Source organism: Gossypium arboreum, chromosome 6 (assembly GCF_025698485.1).
Source record: "Gossypium arboreum isolate Shixiya-1 chromosome 6, ASM2569848v2, whole genome shotgun sequence".
NCBI classification, from domain to species: domain Eukaryota; kingdom Viridiplantae; phylum Streptophyta; class Magnoliopsida; order Malvales; family Malvaceae; genus Gossypium; species Gossypium arboreum.
The window spans coordinates 12,170,723-12,187,663 of NC_069075.1; the positions used below are offsets into that span (position 1 = coordinate 12,170,723).

The 16,941-nt window shown below is 34.0% G+C and overlaps 2 protein-coding genes across 2 annotated transcripts; one reads left to right on the forward strand and one right to left on the reverse strand.

The window, feature by feature from the left end:
- Nucleotides 1-2,440: 2,440 nt before the first annotated feature.
- LOC108486628 (uncharacterized) lies at nt 2,441-10,851 on the forward strand. The gene is made up of 14 exons (XM_017790778.2): nt 2,441-2,904; nt 3,383-3,537; nt 7,398-7,559; nt 7,822-7,952; nt 8,042-8,186; nt 8,304-8,572; nt 8,693-8,817; nt 8,912-8,955; nt 9,147-9,278; nt 9,415-9,492; nt 9,944-10,026; nt 10,115-10,237; nt 10,432-10,492; nt 10,580-10,851. The coding sequence occupies exons 1-14, from the start codon at nt 2,781-2,783 to the stop codon at nt 10,766-10,768; spliced, it is 1,821 nt and encodes a 606-aa protein (XP_017646267.1). The 5' UTR covers nt 2,441-2,780; the 3' UTR covers nt 10,769-10,851.
- LOC108486629 (uncharacterized protein At4g22160) lies at nt 10,798-11,746 on the reverse strand. Its single transcript, XM_017790779.2, has 2 exons — nt 11,200-11,746; nt 10,798-10,986 (listed from the first exon to the last, which is right to left on the reverse strand). The coding sequence occupies exons 1-2, from the start codon at nt 11,640-11,642 to the stop codon at nt 10,938-10,940; spliced, it is 492 nt and encodes a 163-aa protein (XP_017646268.1). The 5' UTR covers nt 11,643-11,746; the 3' UTR covers nt 10,798-10,937.
- Nucleotides 11,747-16,941: the final 5,195 nt, after the last annotated feature.

A 16,941-nucleotide genomic window follows, 5' to 3' on the forward strand; every position in this document is an offset into this window, starting at 1 on the left:
TAAATAATAAAAAAGTCAGGCTATTTTGATAAATAATAATATAAAATAATTTTTTTTTTAGTAAATTGCCCAACTTTTAGCTCTACAAATGCAGATGAGCTGTGAAGTAGGAATAATCCTTATTTGAACGCATTAGAAAACGCTCGAGCCTTATTGTTTTGAAAGATTTTACTTTAATATAGCTAACTCATAATTTGGTCTCAATTTTTTTTAAGTAGAATAATTTCATTAAAAGGTTACCAAAGAGTACACAGTCCCAAAAGCCTAGAAATAAAACATGAAATACATGGGTTAAAATGGTCCAACCCAACCCAAAAGGAGACAAATCCTACTCCTACCATTTTTAATCTGCTGCAGTTGGAGCAGCTTATAAGCTAGACCATCTGTACAAGGTTGAATATATATTTAAAAATTGAGTTTAGGTAAAGTTTAATACTCATTTTTTATATAAGTCGAGCTTTTAAGTAAAATTTTTGCTTAAGCTAAACCTAATTCAAATATATTATGATATAAAATTAATTATATATATATTAATTAATTATTATATATATTGAATCACTAATCTTATGACAATTAAATTCATTAGTCAAAACTCTAAAAACTAATCCAACCTAAAATATAAAATTTTAAAAATTATATTTAATATAATAAAATATTTATTATATTTATAGTAATATATTTTAATATAAATATTTTAATGTGTTAAAAATATTTATTTTAGTGTTTTTAGTTCATTTAGTGTACTATATATATATTTTAAAATATTATTTTAAATAAAAATGAATTTAAAATAAAATTTGGGAGGGCTGGATTGAGTCGGGTTCGGGTTTATCTTTCTTAAATTGAGATAAATTTGAAAAAAAAGAAAGTAAGTTTATTTTTTCAGGACATGTCTAAGCTTAGAAATTTTGCCTAGCTATCTTGTATGTGCCCGACTGACTAATAAGCACCTCTAGTTGTAGTGGGATGAGGAGAGCTTGTTATCGAGGAGAAGCCAAGACCTATGGAGGGTCCAAGAGTACCACCGTTGACTCCGTGGAACACGTCTGGACCATCGATTGCTGTAAACCTTGAGCCTTTGAGAGGGAATCAACATCCAAATCGCAAAGATCCAGAACAATTTGATTGACATCGCCATGCACGAGCCTTCAAGGCCAAATGTCAACAATGTTCTACCCTATGTAACATCCTTGCTAAAAGGAACAAAAACAAGGCCAAGAAGGCTTTCGACCAGACTAAAGGAGACAAAATCTTGGACAAAAGACTATGGAAAGCCCATGGGAAAGCTGATGATTTCTCCTCCATCTGTACGGCAATCGAAAACCAAGTCGAAGTGGGGGGGGGGGGGGGAACCCGATTATTCTACCAAAAATAAGGAAAAGGAAAAGAAGAGGACGAGAACGAAGATCGAAAGGAGACATGAAGGGAGAGAGAGAGGAGAAGGGAGCCGACCACTTTCGGTCGCTAAAGTGTGGCAAAACTAGTTCTTAGGAAATACAAAATGTGAGAGAAAAGTACAAAGACAAGGAGCCAAAGAAAATTGAACATTTAAGCTTCTTAATAATTACATGTTATTGTCAACATTTATTTGAAGTAATGGTTAAAGTTCTACACCAAAAATTATTTGGGTTCAAATTTTGATATCTCCTTTTATTAGGCAATTAGATAATACGGATTAAAATTTTGATATCCCTTCTCATCTTTTAGTATTGTATTTATAAAAAAAAATAATGCTTCTTTTGGTTTCAAGAAACAAATACCATTTTCATTTTTTTCTTGGAAAATGGAAAAATAAGAAATATTTTGGTTGGTATTTTTAAAATAATTTTTGATAATAAAAAATAAAAATATGTGAAAATTAGAAAATAATAAGGTGTTATTTTCATTGTTTTCACTAAAAATGTTTTGTAAAATGAAAATGATGAAAATAAAAAAATTAACTTTAACTAAATTCGCTTTGGCTTAAACCCATATAAAGGAAAAAATATTTTTTTCAAACTTTTTTCTAATATTAAATTAGGTATATTAGTTTGAATTCATATAAATATAATTTTATTTTGAGACAAGTAATTATCAAATATGTTTTCATTATTAAAAATATTTTTATTTTTAATTTATCAAATGTGTTTTTAATTTAAAATTAGAAAATAAAAAATTATTAAAATACCAAACCAAGTATTTATGGCATCGAATAATAATAAGAATTTTTACTGATTTTTACTTTTCCTCTTGAAAAATTTAAATTCAACTAAAAATATTAAAAAAATTTTAATTTATCATGCTACTATTAGAAAGGGATAAGAATAACATGGAATTATAATTTCATACAATTATTTCTCTCTAGTATGTAAAAATATAAATTTAATTGAAATATGGATTATGTTTTTGAGTATAAATCACATTTATAAATTTATGGTGCTTCATTTTCATTTTTGAGAGAATTTGGTTTAATTATGCTCCGTACTTGTTCTTTTCATACTTTTATGACTGCAAAGAAGGATTAAATTACAAAAATCTAAAGAGTATAGGGACCGAAAGCAATTAAACTGGAGAATTTTGGACATCCTTAGTTCCAGAACTTCCAGGTTCCAGCTCAACATGCAATTTACATTTTTACTCTTGTGGAAGAAGAAAAGACTGCTTGCTTCCACATCTAAGAAACCTGCTTTCTCCCATTAGCCACTTACGTTTTCCAGTGATTTCCAACCTTAGCTTTTAAACAAACACAGAAGAGAGGAATCTAGAGAGGCTAAGCGAGTGCGGTTCCATTTTTATCTCCAATGGCAGTTTTCGACCGGCTTGTAAGGACTACTGCTCGTTCATGGCGAAGGATCGTCTCTCCTAAAACCCTAACGCCTTTACCTTCTTCCTCGCGTCAGCTCCCTCCTCCTCCTCTCTACCACCGTAAGTTTCTTCCTCTATTTCTTCTATTTCTTTTCCTTAAATTTTTTACACACTCAATGACGGGAAATTAAGGGATCAAATGTGTGAATCACTTAAAAATGGACTGAAATTTCTGTTTTCAATTTAGTCAAATGGAATTTTGTTTTCGTAAAAATTTGATTGTCATTTGGTGATTAACAATGTTTTCTTCTTGGGATGCTTTCGCTTAAATTTGATTGTCATTTGGTGATTAACAATGTTTTCTCCTTGGGATGCTTTCGCTTAAATTGGTTTACTTGGATAAAAAAAAAATTGTTTTTGTGCATTTATTTGATGCTTCTTTGTTGATTGATTGGCTGTTGGACTGATGGTTTATTGCTAGTGAAGGTTTAGCAAGTCTTGGTGTTTAGTCCGTGTTGCCTAGATTGCTTACATCGTGGTGGGTTGCATTTTCCATTTTAATCTTTTGGGAAGATATTCTTATTATCGTTATATGCAGATTTCCCTGGAAGCTCAAATTTTACTATTGGGTCAGATGTCCAGCAGCTAAGATTGGTGACTGCTGCTTCAGGGTCATACTCTATACTTCCGGCTGTGTTAGCTGGTTTGCTTGGAGCGGGAATGATAGAAACAACTTATGCTGATGCTGATGAGGTTTGTGCGATTTATACTTCTTGGTACAGTTGATAATGTTCCCTGCATCATTTTTATTTTGGCCCCCGTCTTTTGTTAATATAAAAATCTTCTGACTATTGCAAAAAATATTTTCTGTTAGAGGAAAATCCTATACTATTTTTGGAAACTGACATTGCTATTTTACCATTTTGCCTTTTCAGAAAATAGTATAAATAGCAAGCCATTCTTCTCATTTTACACAACACAACAAAGGCAAACAACTTTTCTCATTCTTCTTTTCTCTGAAATTTTGGTGTTTAACTAAATTACATTAAAGGGATATTCTGTCTAGGAGATTAGATTTTAAATGGGACCGAATGTGACCCATTCAATCTTTCTTGAGAATTGAACCTAGTGTGGTTTAACCGGTTTTCTTCCAATTTATTTCTCGGTCTTATTGTCCGGTTCCTTTTGAGAAGAACAATACCAATTATGTTTCATTTTTTTCATTCGAGCGTATATATATTGAAGTACTGCATTAACTGTAGGGGTGATGTCCACTACACGATTACATTGATCCCAGTGAATTTGCTTCCAAGGCAGTGGTTCTTCCACAACACAATGATTATTTCATTTATTTACGTTCTGTTTATTTGTCCTATCAGTGCTAACGATTTTGTTTTGCAATAGTATATTTCCAACAATTTAGAAGCAAATTCATACTATTGTTTAAACATGAGAATCGGGTAAAGGAAAATGAATTACAGTGCACTTGTGGATCGTTGGAGCAAGTGAAGTCTCCTATTAAGGCAATCGAGTTTGAGGGCACTTGAGTAGTGCAAGAGTGTGCATAAGTTGTGTTGGAATTGTTGCAAGTTTCATCTGTGTTGGCCAGTGGGCCATTGTGATCAAGATGAGCTTGGAAGGCCTAGTGAGATTGAGCGGTCAGAGGACCACTTGAGATTATGGCATGGTAAGCCAATTTTGTATTTTTTGTTGTGCATGTCAACAGACCTATTGAGACGAGCAAGGCAGATGCAAGTCTTGACTTTGAGCCGAGCTTGGTACCGCAAGCTTGTAACCCAAGTGGGGGCATTAACGTGGTGGTACACAAGCTCATTCTGCCTAGTCATATTCCTTGTGGTTTAATTTTGGCTTGCCCATTGCAAGCTTAGAGTTGAGTTGTGGGGCTTGAGTGTAAACTCTAGGTTTCGTGGCTCCTATATTGGAGGATTATTGAGTCTAAGAGCTAGAACAAGAGAACCAATAGGGGATGTCTTGTTCAGGCAACCTTTGAGATTGAGATTGAGATCGACCTAGTTCGGTGGTTTTGTATGTGTTGTAGTTGGCCAAGATGATCACACCTAGTGAGGTGACCTTGGAGGGGTCGAGAAGGCCTAAGTTGAGGATGACCAATGAGTCTGAATTTCTCATGTTGAGAACTTTAGTGTTGGTGCCGCAAGGGGCGGTTGACATAAACTACGTCCAAAGGGATGCATCCAACGGGATGTTGTAAGAGTGCGATTTGTACTACGTCCAAAGGGATGCATCCAACGGGATGTTGTAAGAGTATCAAAGACATGGTAATATTCAGTCGACAAAGGGTCATACCATTAAGGGTCCCTAAAGGTTGTAACTTGATGATTATGTGGCATTGAGTCCAAGTGTTCAGTGGAGGAGTGAGTATAGACGAGACTACACCAATAATTGAGATGAGACTAAGTTAAGTCTATATCCGATGTGTATTGAATGGATCGTAACCTTAGGCCTTGAAAGTCCAAGATGGACTTGAGACTGAAATATCAACTCGATGCAACAAGGTTATTGAAGTTGTGGCTCCATGTCGATGAGGGCATCAACATAGTAAGGGGGGGACGGTGCTATGGTCCACAATTTACTATGTTAGTTATCAAGGTTGAGCTTTTTCCAAATGGTCTTAAGTGAAATTAAAAGTATAATAACTTGGAAGTTGGAATTTATTGGATACCCTGCAATTCTAAAGGGATGTTGTGATACAAATTGGGTAATTGATAAAGTTAGCCTTACAAGTGGATATGTTTTTACTTTGGCTGGAACAACTATTTCTTGTAAGTCTGCTAAACAGACGTGTATTGCTTGCTTCATGATGGAATCAGAATTTATAACTTTTGACTGACCGAGGTAAGAGGCCGAGTGACTTAGAAATTTACGCGCAAAGACTCCTTAATGGAAAAAACCAACATCTCCTGTATCTATTATGTGATTCACAAGCCGCAATTTGCGTTGCTAAGAGCCAAACTTACAATGATAAGAGTAGACATATTTCGAATAAAAATATGAATCTGTGAGACATTTAATAAATAACAGGGTTCTTGCTGTGGAGTATATAAGGTTTGAAAGAAACCTAGCTAATCCACAAACCAAAGAGTTAAGTTGGAAAATGATTCTTAATTCGTTGAAGGGGATGGGTCCTAAGGTCCGTGGTTAAGGAATTCATAATGGATTCCCAACTTAGATTTTTAAGTTATGGTCAAACGAAACCATGGAAAGGTACATAGTGTACATTTTACCTATACCTATGACAAACGATGTACATGCATAAGATTGTGTTTTTACTCTTAATGAACTAATATCCCAAGGTTTGAGTGGTCCTATTGAGATTGACTTGATGAATTTACCAACATATGAGGTTGAGTTTCTTATTCTTAATGAGTTCATATTTCAGAGTTTGTGTGATTCTATTGAGACAGACTTAATGAATTCACAAAATTTAAAATTGATATGATGAGCTTAATAAATGCTTTTAATAGTTTCATAGTCCTGATTCGAGTAGTCTATATTGAGATAAACTTGATGAAATCACTTAGGTAAGTGTGAAAAATTAGTCGTATTCTATGAAGGACATTGAACCGTCTTTCTAGAGCACTTACCAGCATCCCGAGGCATATTGGTTAAAGCTTGATCTATCGCGGAACTTCAATTGGATCTAAGATTAGTCATGGATTATGAGTTAACCCCTATATTAATAAGTTCAAGATTTTTTCACTTGTTAAAGAGAGAATCACTCATTTCACTATATACTTGTTCAAATCCAAAAGATATTAGTGCTTAAGCGGCTAATTTTGTTGTTACTCTTCTCACGTTTTACCTTTTCTTATATTTACAAAATTTTCAATTTTTTTGCATTAGTGGAAGAATGCTGGTAATGCAAAAAATATATTTAGAATATTTTTAGTTGCAGAAAATCCTCTAACTATTGCAAACAATATTTTCAAAATATTTTCAATTGAGGAAAATTTTTTGCTATTTTTGAAAACTAACACTATTATTTTACCATTTTGCCCCTTCAGAAAACAATATAAATAGTAGGCCGTTCTTCTCTGTTTACACAATACGGTAAAAGGCAAACAACTTTCCTCGTTCTTCTTTTCTCTAAAATTCTGGTGTTTTACTAAATTACATTAGAGGGATATTTTGTTTTGGAGATTGGGTTTAAGTGGTAGCGTCTGTGACCCTTTCAATCTTTCCTAGGAATTGAACCTGTGTGGTTTAGCCGATTTTCTTCCAATTCTTTTTCTGAATCCTTTCGAGAAGAGCAATATCAATTGTGGAACACAATCTTTATTCGAGTGTATAAATATTGAAGTACTGTCTTAACCTTCGGGTGCTAAGTTCACTACACGGTTACACCGATAGGGCGAATTTGCTTCTAAGACAGTAGTTCTTCTATGGCACAATGATTATTTCATTTATTTACACTTTGTTTATTTGTCCTATTAGTGTTAACGATTTTGTTTTGCAATAGTATATTTCCAACACTAATGAAAGTGTTTCCCGAAATGTGTACCATATTCTTACGCTTGTTATGATGATTTGGAGATGCATTACTTGAATTGATTATGGAAACTAGCTTCTTGCAGGTCTCCTCCAAACCTCCTCTCCCATCAGAACCTCCTACAAGTCATTTCAACCTTGAGGAAACTGCCAAGAAAGAGAGGCAGCGAATTGAACAGATGCTTAAAGATAAGGGAATACGATATGGTTCTTATCCTCGGTTTACTGTTGCTGTGAAGGGCCAAAAGGTTGTTTCTGTTCATTTATTTTTTCCCCTTGGATGTCATAGCCTGTTTCGTGGGTTAGATAGGGTGGGTCATGGTGATGATCCTAATGAACAATTTATTCTTTCTGATGATTTAGTGTTATATTATATTATATATATTAAATAGTTTATTTTCTGAATGCATGATTCACTGCTAATTGTCATCTGTTGGTTATATGTCTATAACTGGATTCATGATATTTCTGCTTGGCTCAAGTATTTTTAACAGGATACACTTGTTATAGGTTACAATCAAGTTCCAGATTCCTCCTTCATGTGAAGTTGCACAGTTGGTTGCAAACCTTGTTTCACATCTTGGGCTGAAGGTTGATGAGCGAGGTGGTGGTTCCGATGTGCTATTACGTGCATGGGACAGGTTGTCAATGATAAAGTTCTTTTCAAATCTAAAGCTGCATTTATGTTGGCATTAAATTATGCGAAGTTTTAATCTCTTTGTTGTTTCAGTTCAGTGGCCTGGCAGCTGACACTTAATCCACTGGAGAAACAGAAGGAAACTGGAGTCAATGAGGGACATTCAGAATATAGGAATGGAGATGAAGGGGATTTATGCATCCTCATTTTCCGTTCACTCATAAGCTCTGACAAAGCGGTTGGTCTTAATTTCTTACAGTTTCTAACAATATTGTAGTATGAGTGAGATTGCATTATTTTTTATTTTATTTTTATGTTTCACAGAGTAACTGTTCAATCATACAATTTATCATAGGAAATTGAGTTTATAAAGCAAGGAAGTTTGAATCAGAAGGAGCTTGAAGCCTTCGTATCTGCCTTAGAACTAGCAGGTGGAAGGTTTGCACAAAGTAGCTCTCTGGGAAACAAACCAAGGGAAGGTTCTGCACAGATACCTGCACAAAAATCAATCTCTAGCCTGGAGGCCATGGGGGTAAGAATTTATGGACTTGATGCACCACATCAGAATAAACCATACAATGAGATATCATGGGACAATATTGCTGGATACGATGAACAAAAACAGTAAGTAAAAGACTTGACAAATATTATATCCTTTATTTTTCCATTTTTGGTCAAACATAGATTATGCGGAGATGGTGTTTCGCATATTTATTTCACACAAACAACTTCTCATTTTGTTAGAGAAATAGAAGATACAATTTTGCTGGCTCTAAATAGTCCTCAAGTATATGATGATATAGCTCGTGGGACTCGCCAAAAATTTGAGTCAAATAGACCGAGAGCTGTGCTCTTTGAAGGACCTCCCGGTTTGCTTTTCAACCCAGAAAGAAATATTGATTCATTTTCCTGGAAATGTAATATTGAACTGATTCATTTATGTCAAAATTTTAAGTATTGCAGGTACAGGGAAGACATCTTGTGCTCGTGTTATTGCTAATCAGGCGGTGAGCAACAAGTTTCTTATCTAGAACGTTGATGGTTATAATACATATAGTTAAACATTACAATTGTTTTTGTTGCTTGGTATAGTTTGCTTTATTCTTTGTAGAATAAGTCAGTACAAATTTGATAGTTTCTGTAGGAGACTGTTTTATTTGATTGTGTAATGGAACTGAAGCATGTTCATGCTTTGCAGGGTGTCCCATTGCTCTATGTACCACTTGAGATTGTTGTGTCAAAGTACTACGGTGAAAGTGAAAGGTTACTGGGGCAAGTTTTCTCTCTTGCCAATCAGCTTCCCGATGGTGCTATCATATTTTTGGATGAGGTAAATGAAGCAAGTAATGATCAATAAACGAGGCTTCCCTTTTATTTATCAGCCACTGGTTTCCTTCCCCTTTTTTACCATCAGTCAATTTGCATTCATTTATATTAGATTGTTGACAAGACAGCCTACATTGCAGGTTGATTCTTTTGCCACTGCTCGTGGTGGTGAAATTCATGAAGCTACACGTCGAATTTTGTCAGTGCTATTGCGACAGGTTAAATTAAATTTTCAAGTAGTTTTGGTTTCTAGGGAAAATTAACCGCTTAGCAAGCCTTTTTAAAACATGAACTTCTGATTATTTTAGGTTTTAAGAGTTATGTTTCTCATCAGTTCAGCAGTCAATGTCCTTGCTACATTTCAATTGTAGCCTATTATTACCTCTGCTCTGTGCCAAACGGTTATGCTTAATGAATCCGAAAATGTCACAAAATCAAAGAATGATTCTTAAACATCAACAATGGTTATAAAGAAGTCCTAATCTTATAGGAGGAAGTTTTGCTGGTCTGCTGTGTATAAATTTTTACTAATTATCCTCTGTGGGAAACATTTGAAGAATTATATTTTGCCTACTATATTGTACGAGTAACATTGATCAAGTTTTCTGGATGCCTAAATAACGGTGCTATTATGGTACCATTAATGAAATTATATTATTATTTTTTCAGATTGATGGATTTGAACAGGACAAAAAAGTAGTTGTCATTGCTGCTACAAATAGAAAACAAGATCTTGATCCTGCATTGATTAGGTAAAGTAGATGCTGTTCCAGTTCCTTTTGGAGAGCCTAATTGTTTCTTAAACCAATGAATTGTTTCTGATTCAGTCTTTGTTTGCAGTCGTTTTGATTCAATGATTGTCTTTGGTCTACCCGATGAGCATAACCGTCAGCAAATAGCAGCTCAGTATGCAAAGCATCTTACAGAATCCGAGTTGGCTGAACTTGCTCGAATCACCAACGAGTAAGTTCAATTTGTTATCATAATTTCTTCAGTACATTCAATGTCTCTAAATATGACGAAAGCTAAGTAGAAAAACCTCCTGTTTAATATCTGAAAGTTTTATACTAGGATTAAACATTTTTTCAAACTTATCTTCTACCATTCGCATGCATCATTTAACAAATAATTAATCAGCCTTGCTTATCGACATCCAGAATGTCTGGTAGGGACATCCGGGATGCATGCCAACAAGCAGAGCGGTCATGGGCGTCAAAGGTATTAGCTATCTGACCTTAAGTCTCAATATGTTTTGATCTATAAATACCATGTTCTATTATTTACATTCATTCATGGTTTTCACAGCTTATTCGAGGACAAGCAACAAATAACAAAGAACAACCAGCTCTCCCACCTTTGGAGGAATACATCAGAAGTGCCACTAATCGAAGACAGGCCCTTCTCAGTGTTGCAGAGCAGAGAAACCAAAACCCAAGCCCTCGTATGAAGAAACCTCCATTAGATTTGTTGTCTTTGCAATCTACAGCACTTTAGGTGATTACATTTGTAGAGAGACAAAGGACTTTTGCAGAGAGAGATAGATTTTTCATTTAATATAATAATCAGTACATTACATATATATAGTATATAAAATCCCAACTTCATTTTCATCCTCAATTTTGATAAATAAACCAAAGATTACTCAATTAATTTTAGTGAATCTTCAGAAGATTAAGTTGCACTGCAACAAGCTCAGCAGCAAAGCTCCTTGTCTGCATTTGAAAGGAAGAAAAAAAGTTACTTTTATAACGATATTGATAATATCGTTATTGTCATTAAAGTGGTTATTCTGATTTTCTTTTTACTGATGAATTTGTATTATTGATAACAGTTAAGGGATTAAATCTGTAATTTTAGCATAGTATAGGGACTAAAACCATAATTAGATAGAGAGTAAAATGGAGAGAAACGACACTTTTTTTTACCTAACAGAGGAATCCCTTGGTTCGTCATCTGCTCCACGCTTCCGTTTCCTGGTATCAGCATCTCCGGCGACAAACGAAGCGATCTGGGACTGAGTTCGGAACATCATCCGAGTCAATTCGGCCTCGGATTCCGCCCTCCGTTTCTCCGCCTCACATCTGGAGGCTTCCATTGCCTTGACCATCTCCATCCCGGCCAGCTCCATCCTAAGAATCGAATCAGAGAAGACACGAAGACCGGCGGAGAGATCAGTGAAGTGCGTGGAATCACAATCAGAGTCGCAGTCGTCGGAATCAAAAGTGGGTGGACTGTTGGAATCTTCTTCGTCGAGGTTTGGAGTGTCGGAGGGGTGTGGGTTAGAGAAAAACCCAGCATCGCAGGTGTATTTTAGACAATTGTCGTCTTTGGTGAGGGTCGGATTGGGTGGAGCAGTCGGGTCCGCCATTAACGCTACGAGTAGAGGCTTTGCCCTGCCTGGGTACACAATATCAGTAAAGGGAATAAGAGTTTACTGGGTTGTTGGTAACCGGTCGGTAAAATGAGACAAAAGTGGATGCCATGTCATAGTTTGCTCCGTACTCAGGGTCCCACCATTTAAGCATCCAAGTTTCTATTACATTATTAATAATACGAAAATAAAAATAAAAAAATACCAAAATGTTGGCAAAATAACACCTATAGGCGGTTTTTTAATTAATTAGGGTTTTCAACTGAAATGATGAAAAATTTTAAGTAGTTTTGAGGGGTCGGGATGTAATAATGCGCCTCAATATGCATACATTTCATATGTCATGGCGGAATAAGACTATGACCTTAGAAACTCATTGTAGAGAAATTCAGTTTCTACATACATTTGGTTCACATACCTTTCTCTAAACTTCTCCAGAAAGGACTCATAAGTCACATTGGTCAATGTTTCCTACCACTCGTAGGCTTCTCATTCCAACAATAATATGACACACAAGAGACTATCTTCTGACATGCATTTTAATTCCCTTATCACTCTGCAAACTAGAGACAGCCGCTGTTCAACCATAATGAGATCATCACCTTTGTCACCCAGAAATTCCTTAGCACCCCTTTTATGTATTTCTTTCACAGGGTCTCCTTTAGGTAGAGTTACAATCGGTACTGGTGGTGTAGTTGGTGATGGGCGAACCACTTCTGGTTGTGGTTACTGAGGCTATTGAGGTTGGGGTGCTTGAGTATTCTCCATAAATTTATCAAATATTTGTGCCATCATCGTAAAAAAAGATGTTTTCAGAAGCATTTCCAGTTGCTCTCAAACCAGCTGCAGGTGCTTTAGTTGGAATATGGGGCACATGGCTTTCAATTTCTTCACCGGTCACTTCTTTTGATCCTTCAGACATTGTTGTCACACTATAAGAAAATTCAGATTAGTTTCAATTACAGGGACTATGCCAAAGGCGTATCATGCATGCTAGGGCATGACACAACACTTAATTTTTTCGAGAATCAGCTTAACCTTGGATTTGATACCAAACATGTAATACGCCAAACCCGACCCTATGATAGGATCTAAGCTTGATGTGTCACTACTCAAAATCGGACTAACTTATGGCAAAACAATTTGGCGGAAGCTTTATAAAATTATTACAAAAGTATACATATAAACATATAATAGTTGTGGTTTTACTAAAGTTTGAAATAACGTTCAAAACATTTGGCGTATAAGTTCAAATATAATAACTTCATTAATCAGAATGTAATAATTCAAATCCAGACATTAATACTTAATAGAAATCTCGTAAAAATAGAGATTTGTCAAAATAGAAGTTCTTTATGTAGTTCATTTCCAAAATACATTTATACGCCACACTAAAGAGTCATGCATGATACAGAACAAAACATCCAGCTCACAATAGCAACAACACTCTGGCATAGTCCTTTTAACAAAGTCTTCCTTCAGTCAGCAAGCTTGAGAAGGAAAAGGTAATGGAGTAAGTTCATATGAACTTAGTGAGTTCCAAAGATATATTATACATATCTTTACTTACAATACAATTGAAACTTTTCGAGGGACTTATACACGATAAACATAATACTCCCAATGGCTTATACAAAATTGATCCACCATGAATTACACTATTATCTACATCCTTTTTTGTAATAGCCCGTTTTTAGTGAAATCAGAATAGTGATTTTCGGACCATAAATATGAAGTCAAAATTATTATTTTATTAATATTTTAATGTCTACAGCATGATAATGTGATTGTCTGAAAGTTTCATTAAGAAATTTTATTGTTTGGTTGGTTAATTCGGCAAAAAGGACTAAATCGCGTAAAGTGTAAAAGTGGAGTTCTATTTGTTAAAAGTATTTAATAGCTATAGAATCTTAAAGTAAAGGTCCTTATGTTGTAATTAAACCATTAATATCATGAGTGGACATATATGGACATATATTAAGGTGTTTTAAATGGTTTATTATTAAGGTTATAATTGTAATTTGGTAATTTAACTTAAAAAAAAACCAAATTAAAGCTTTATTATCACCTTCATTAATCGAATATTGAGGAGGAAGAAAACCATTTTGTTCATTTTAAGGTTCGGTCACTTTAGAGCTTAATTGGTAAGTGATTTTGATAGGGTTTTTAATGATTTCTATGTTTTTGAGGTTGTTGCAGCTAGTACTAGCTAGCCCAAGGACTATTTTGCAAAACTGTTAAAGATTTTGAATGATTCCATTGATGAATACATGTGTATTTTGAAGTTTCTTGATATATTGTGAAAGCTTGTTGATTGATATACAAGTTTTGTTAAGTGATTTTAGTGAAAAATGCAAAATAGGGATTAAATTGAGAGATGTTGAAACTTTGTGGTTAAAATGTGAAATAAATGAAAAATATGGGCTTCTAGAGGCATAATGGTAATTCGGCTAGCATGGGTGTCTTGAAATTTGCATGAATTTGTGATTTTGTGTAATAAGGACTAAATTATAAAAATGTGAAAATTTAGGGGAAAATGTGTAAAATAGCCTAATGTATATTTTGGATCGAATTGAATAAATATATGATTAAATAAGTTAATTTTGAATATATTTAGACCAAGAAAAGTGGAATTCGGATATGGATCGGGGAAAAACGAAAGTTATTGACTAAACGACTTATTTCGTCTTTTCCATATTCGAGGTAAGTTCGTATGTTATAATTTCATTTCAAATGTATTCTATATGCTTTGATATAGCATAAAATGCGATTATGTGACTACAGACAAGTTTGGAAATGATTCGACGATAATTCGACGGTTGGAATCCCAGTTGAATCTTAGGAATAGTTTAGGATACTAATGACATGTCATTTGGGATACTTTGATGTTGGCTTCTGGCCATGATTTAGCACTTCGGGTACGAGATAAACTGATTTGGCTTCGGGCCATGATATAAGTATTTTGGATAAGTTATCTTGATTTGGCTTCGGGCCATAAGATAAGTATTTCGGATAAGTTACCTTGATTTGGCTTCGGGCCATGGTATAGGTACTTATCGTGTGAGACCCTTGAGTATTCGACTTCTATTTCTAAGGGTTCAATGGGTAAAATTAAGACGAGAATGTATATGAGATTTGTACGAGATGATACAGGTATGTGTATAAATTATTTTAGCATTGAATCGAAAAATGATGATGAAAATATATAGTTATGTGAATGAGTATTTGAAAGGTTTGTTAGCTAAAGTAAGCTACATGTTGATGTATTCAAATTATTGAATTATATTTATGTGATTGCATTAAGTTTATTTCATACGAGCTTACTAAGCTTTATAGCTTACTTTGTTTATATTTCTCATGTTTTATAGTGTTAACAACTAGCTTGGATTTGAGGATCGTCGAAGATCGTTTCACACTACCACTTATCACTTGGTACCTTTGAACTTTGGTTTTTAAGTATATGGCATGTATAGGTATTTTGAGTCATTTTGATTATAGGTTGATAGTGATTTTGATTATTTGTAATGACTTGTAATGACATATGTTTTGGTTTGTAAATATGACCATGAGTGTTGGCTTAATTTGCTGAATTTGGTTATGTGCATATATGTGTATATATGGTTGATATTTTGAGTTCATGGATGGATATGTGAATAACTTATATTATCAAGCTTGTGAATATTGATATAGTATATGTTAAATGGTGAATTGGTGCAAAATGATGTATGTTTAGTGAATTTTTAGTTAGTTGATTTGTATACGTGTTTTGGTATGTTTTGATTGAATAACACTTTGAGGTTACAAGTATGTTGGTTGTTAGTATTGAAAATGGTATGAATTAGCCTTGATTGTGGTTAAATTAGATGTTCATTTATGCTATGATTTGGTGTCATTTTGGTTGTGTAGGTATATGCATATTTGGGTGGCAAATTGGTTTGGTAAATAGTCTATTTTTGTCCACATGGGCGGAGACACGGGCGTGTGTCTCAGCCGTGTGTGACATACGGTCACATACACAACCGTGTGTCCCCTGGTGTTGATTTTGAAATTAAGTCTGTAATGGCCTAAATTCGAAATTATCGGAACAGTGGTTTTAACCAAAAATCCGATTTAAAGAGAAATTATTTTAAAAATTATTGCATGAATATTAATATAATAGGAAAATCGCATGAAAATATCGATAGAAAAATTTTACCGATTTAGTGGTTAGTTAGAAAAGGAAATTATTGAAGAAATTGGGTAAAAACAAGGTATCGAGATCTTGATCTCATAAAACCGAGTCAGAAATATTTTTATAAATATTTATGAAATGTTAGTGATGTGATATTAAAATTTTGTTAGGAAATTTTAATGTTTGGGTAGTCAATTAAATGAAAAGAACTAAATTGGAAAATGTGTAAAAGTTGCTAGAATGATTAAATAGCTTAAGTGTCTAATGAGAAATGATTTAAAAGGCAATTAGACCCAAAATTTATTTGGGCTGGACGGCAAGGGCATGAAATCACCAGGAAAATTGATTATTTAAGGGAAAAATTAGAATATTGCACAATTAACTAAATAAAGATAGGACTAAATAGGAAATATCTAGATTTCTCTTCATTTTTTATCATTCTCATCAGCCAAAACGCCATAGGAGGGGTTCTTTAAGCTGGTATTCCATAATTTTTGCACCAAGTGAGTTAATCCTTGCCTTTTCCTTATAATTTTTGTGTTTTTAAGGCTTTTACAACTAGGTCCTACTATTAAATTCATTAGTTTTTGATTTCATGGATGAAATTGAAAGTCACCATGGTTGAGTGCTGTAAGTTTATGATGAAATAGCATGAAATTGAAGCTTTAATTTTTTTTATGAGATGATTTTATTAGGTAATTTCAATAGAAATTGATTTTTAGGACCTAATTGTGAAAATGTTTGGAATTAAAGTCTATGCTGAAATTATGATTCTCAAAGGTTATAAAGTAGTTTAAAGTGATAGAATAAAGTGTTAATTGAGAAAAATCAGCTCAATTGAGAGGCTAATTGAGTAGGGACGAAATTATTATTTATTAAAAGCTTAGGGGAAAAATGGTAATAAATATCTTGCACTAAAACAGTTTTGGATAGCAACAGTAGGCTAACTTTGAAAAATCACCATAAATTTTGGAAATCGAATTAGAAGATGAAAAAAATATGGAATTAAAGCTTATTGGGTCTAGTTTCTTATAGAAGAAACGGTGTAAGCAATAGAATTGTGAATCATGAGATATAATAAATTTTGTGAGATAAGGTCAGAATGAATTTGGGTTCCCTTGTTCT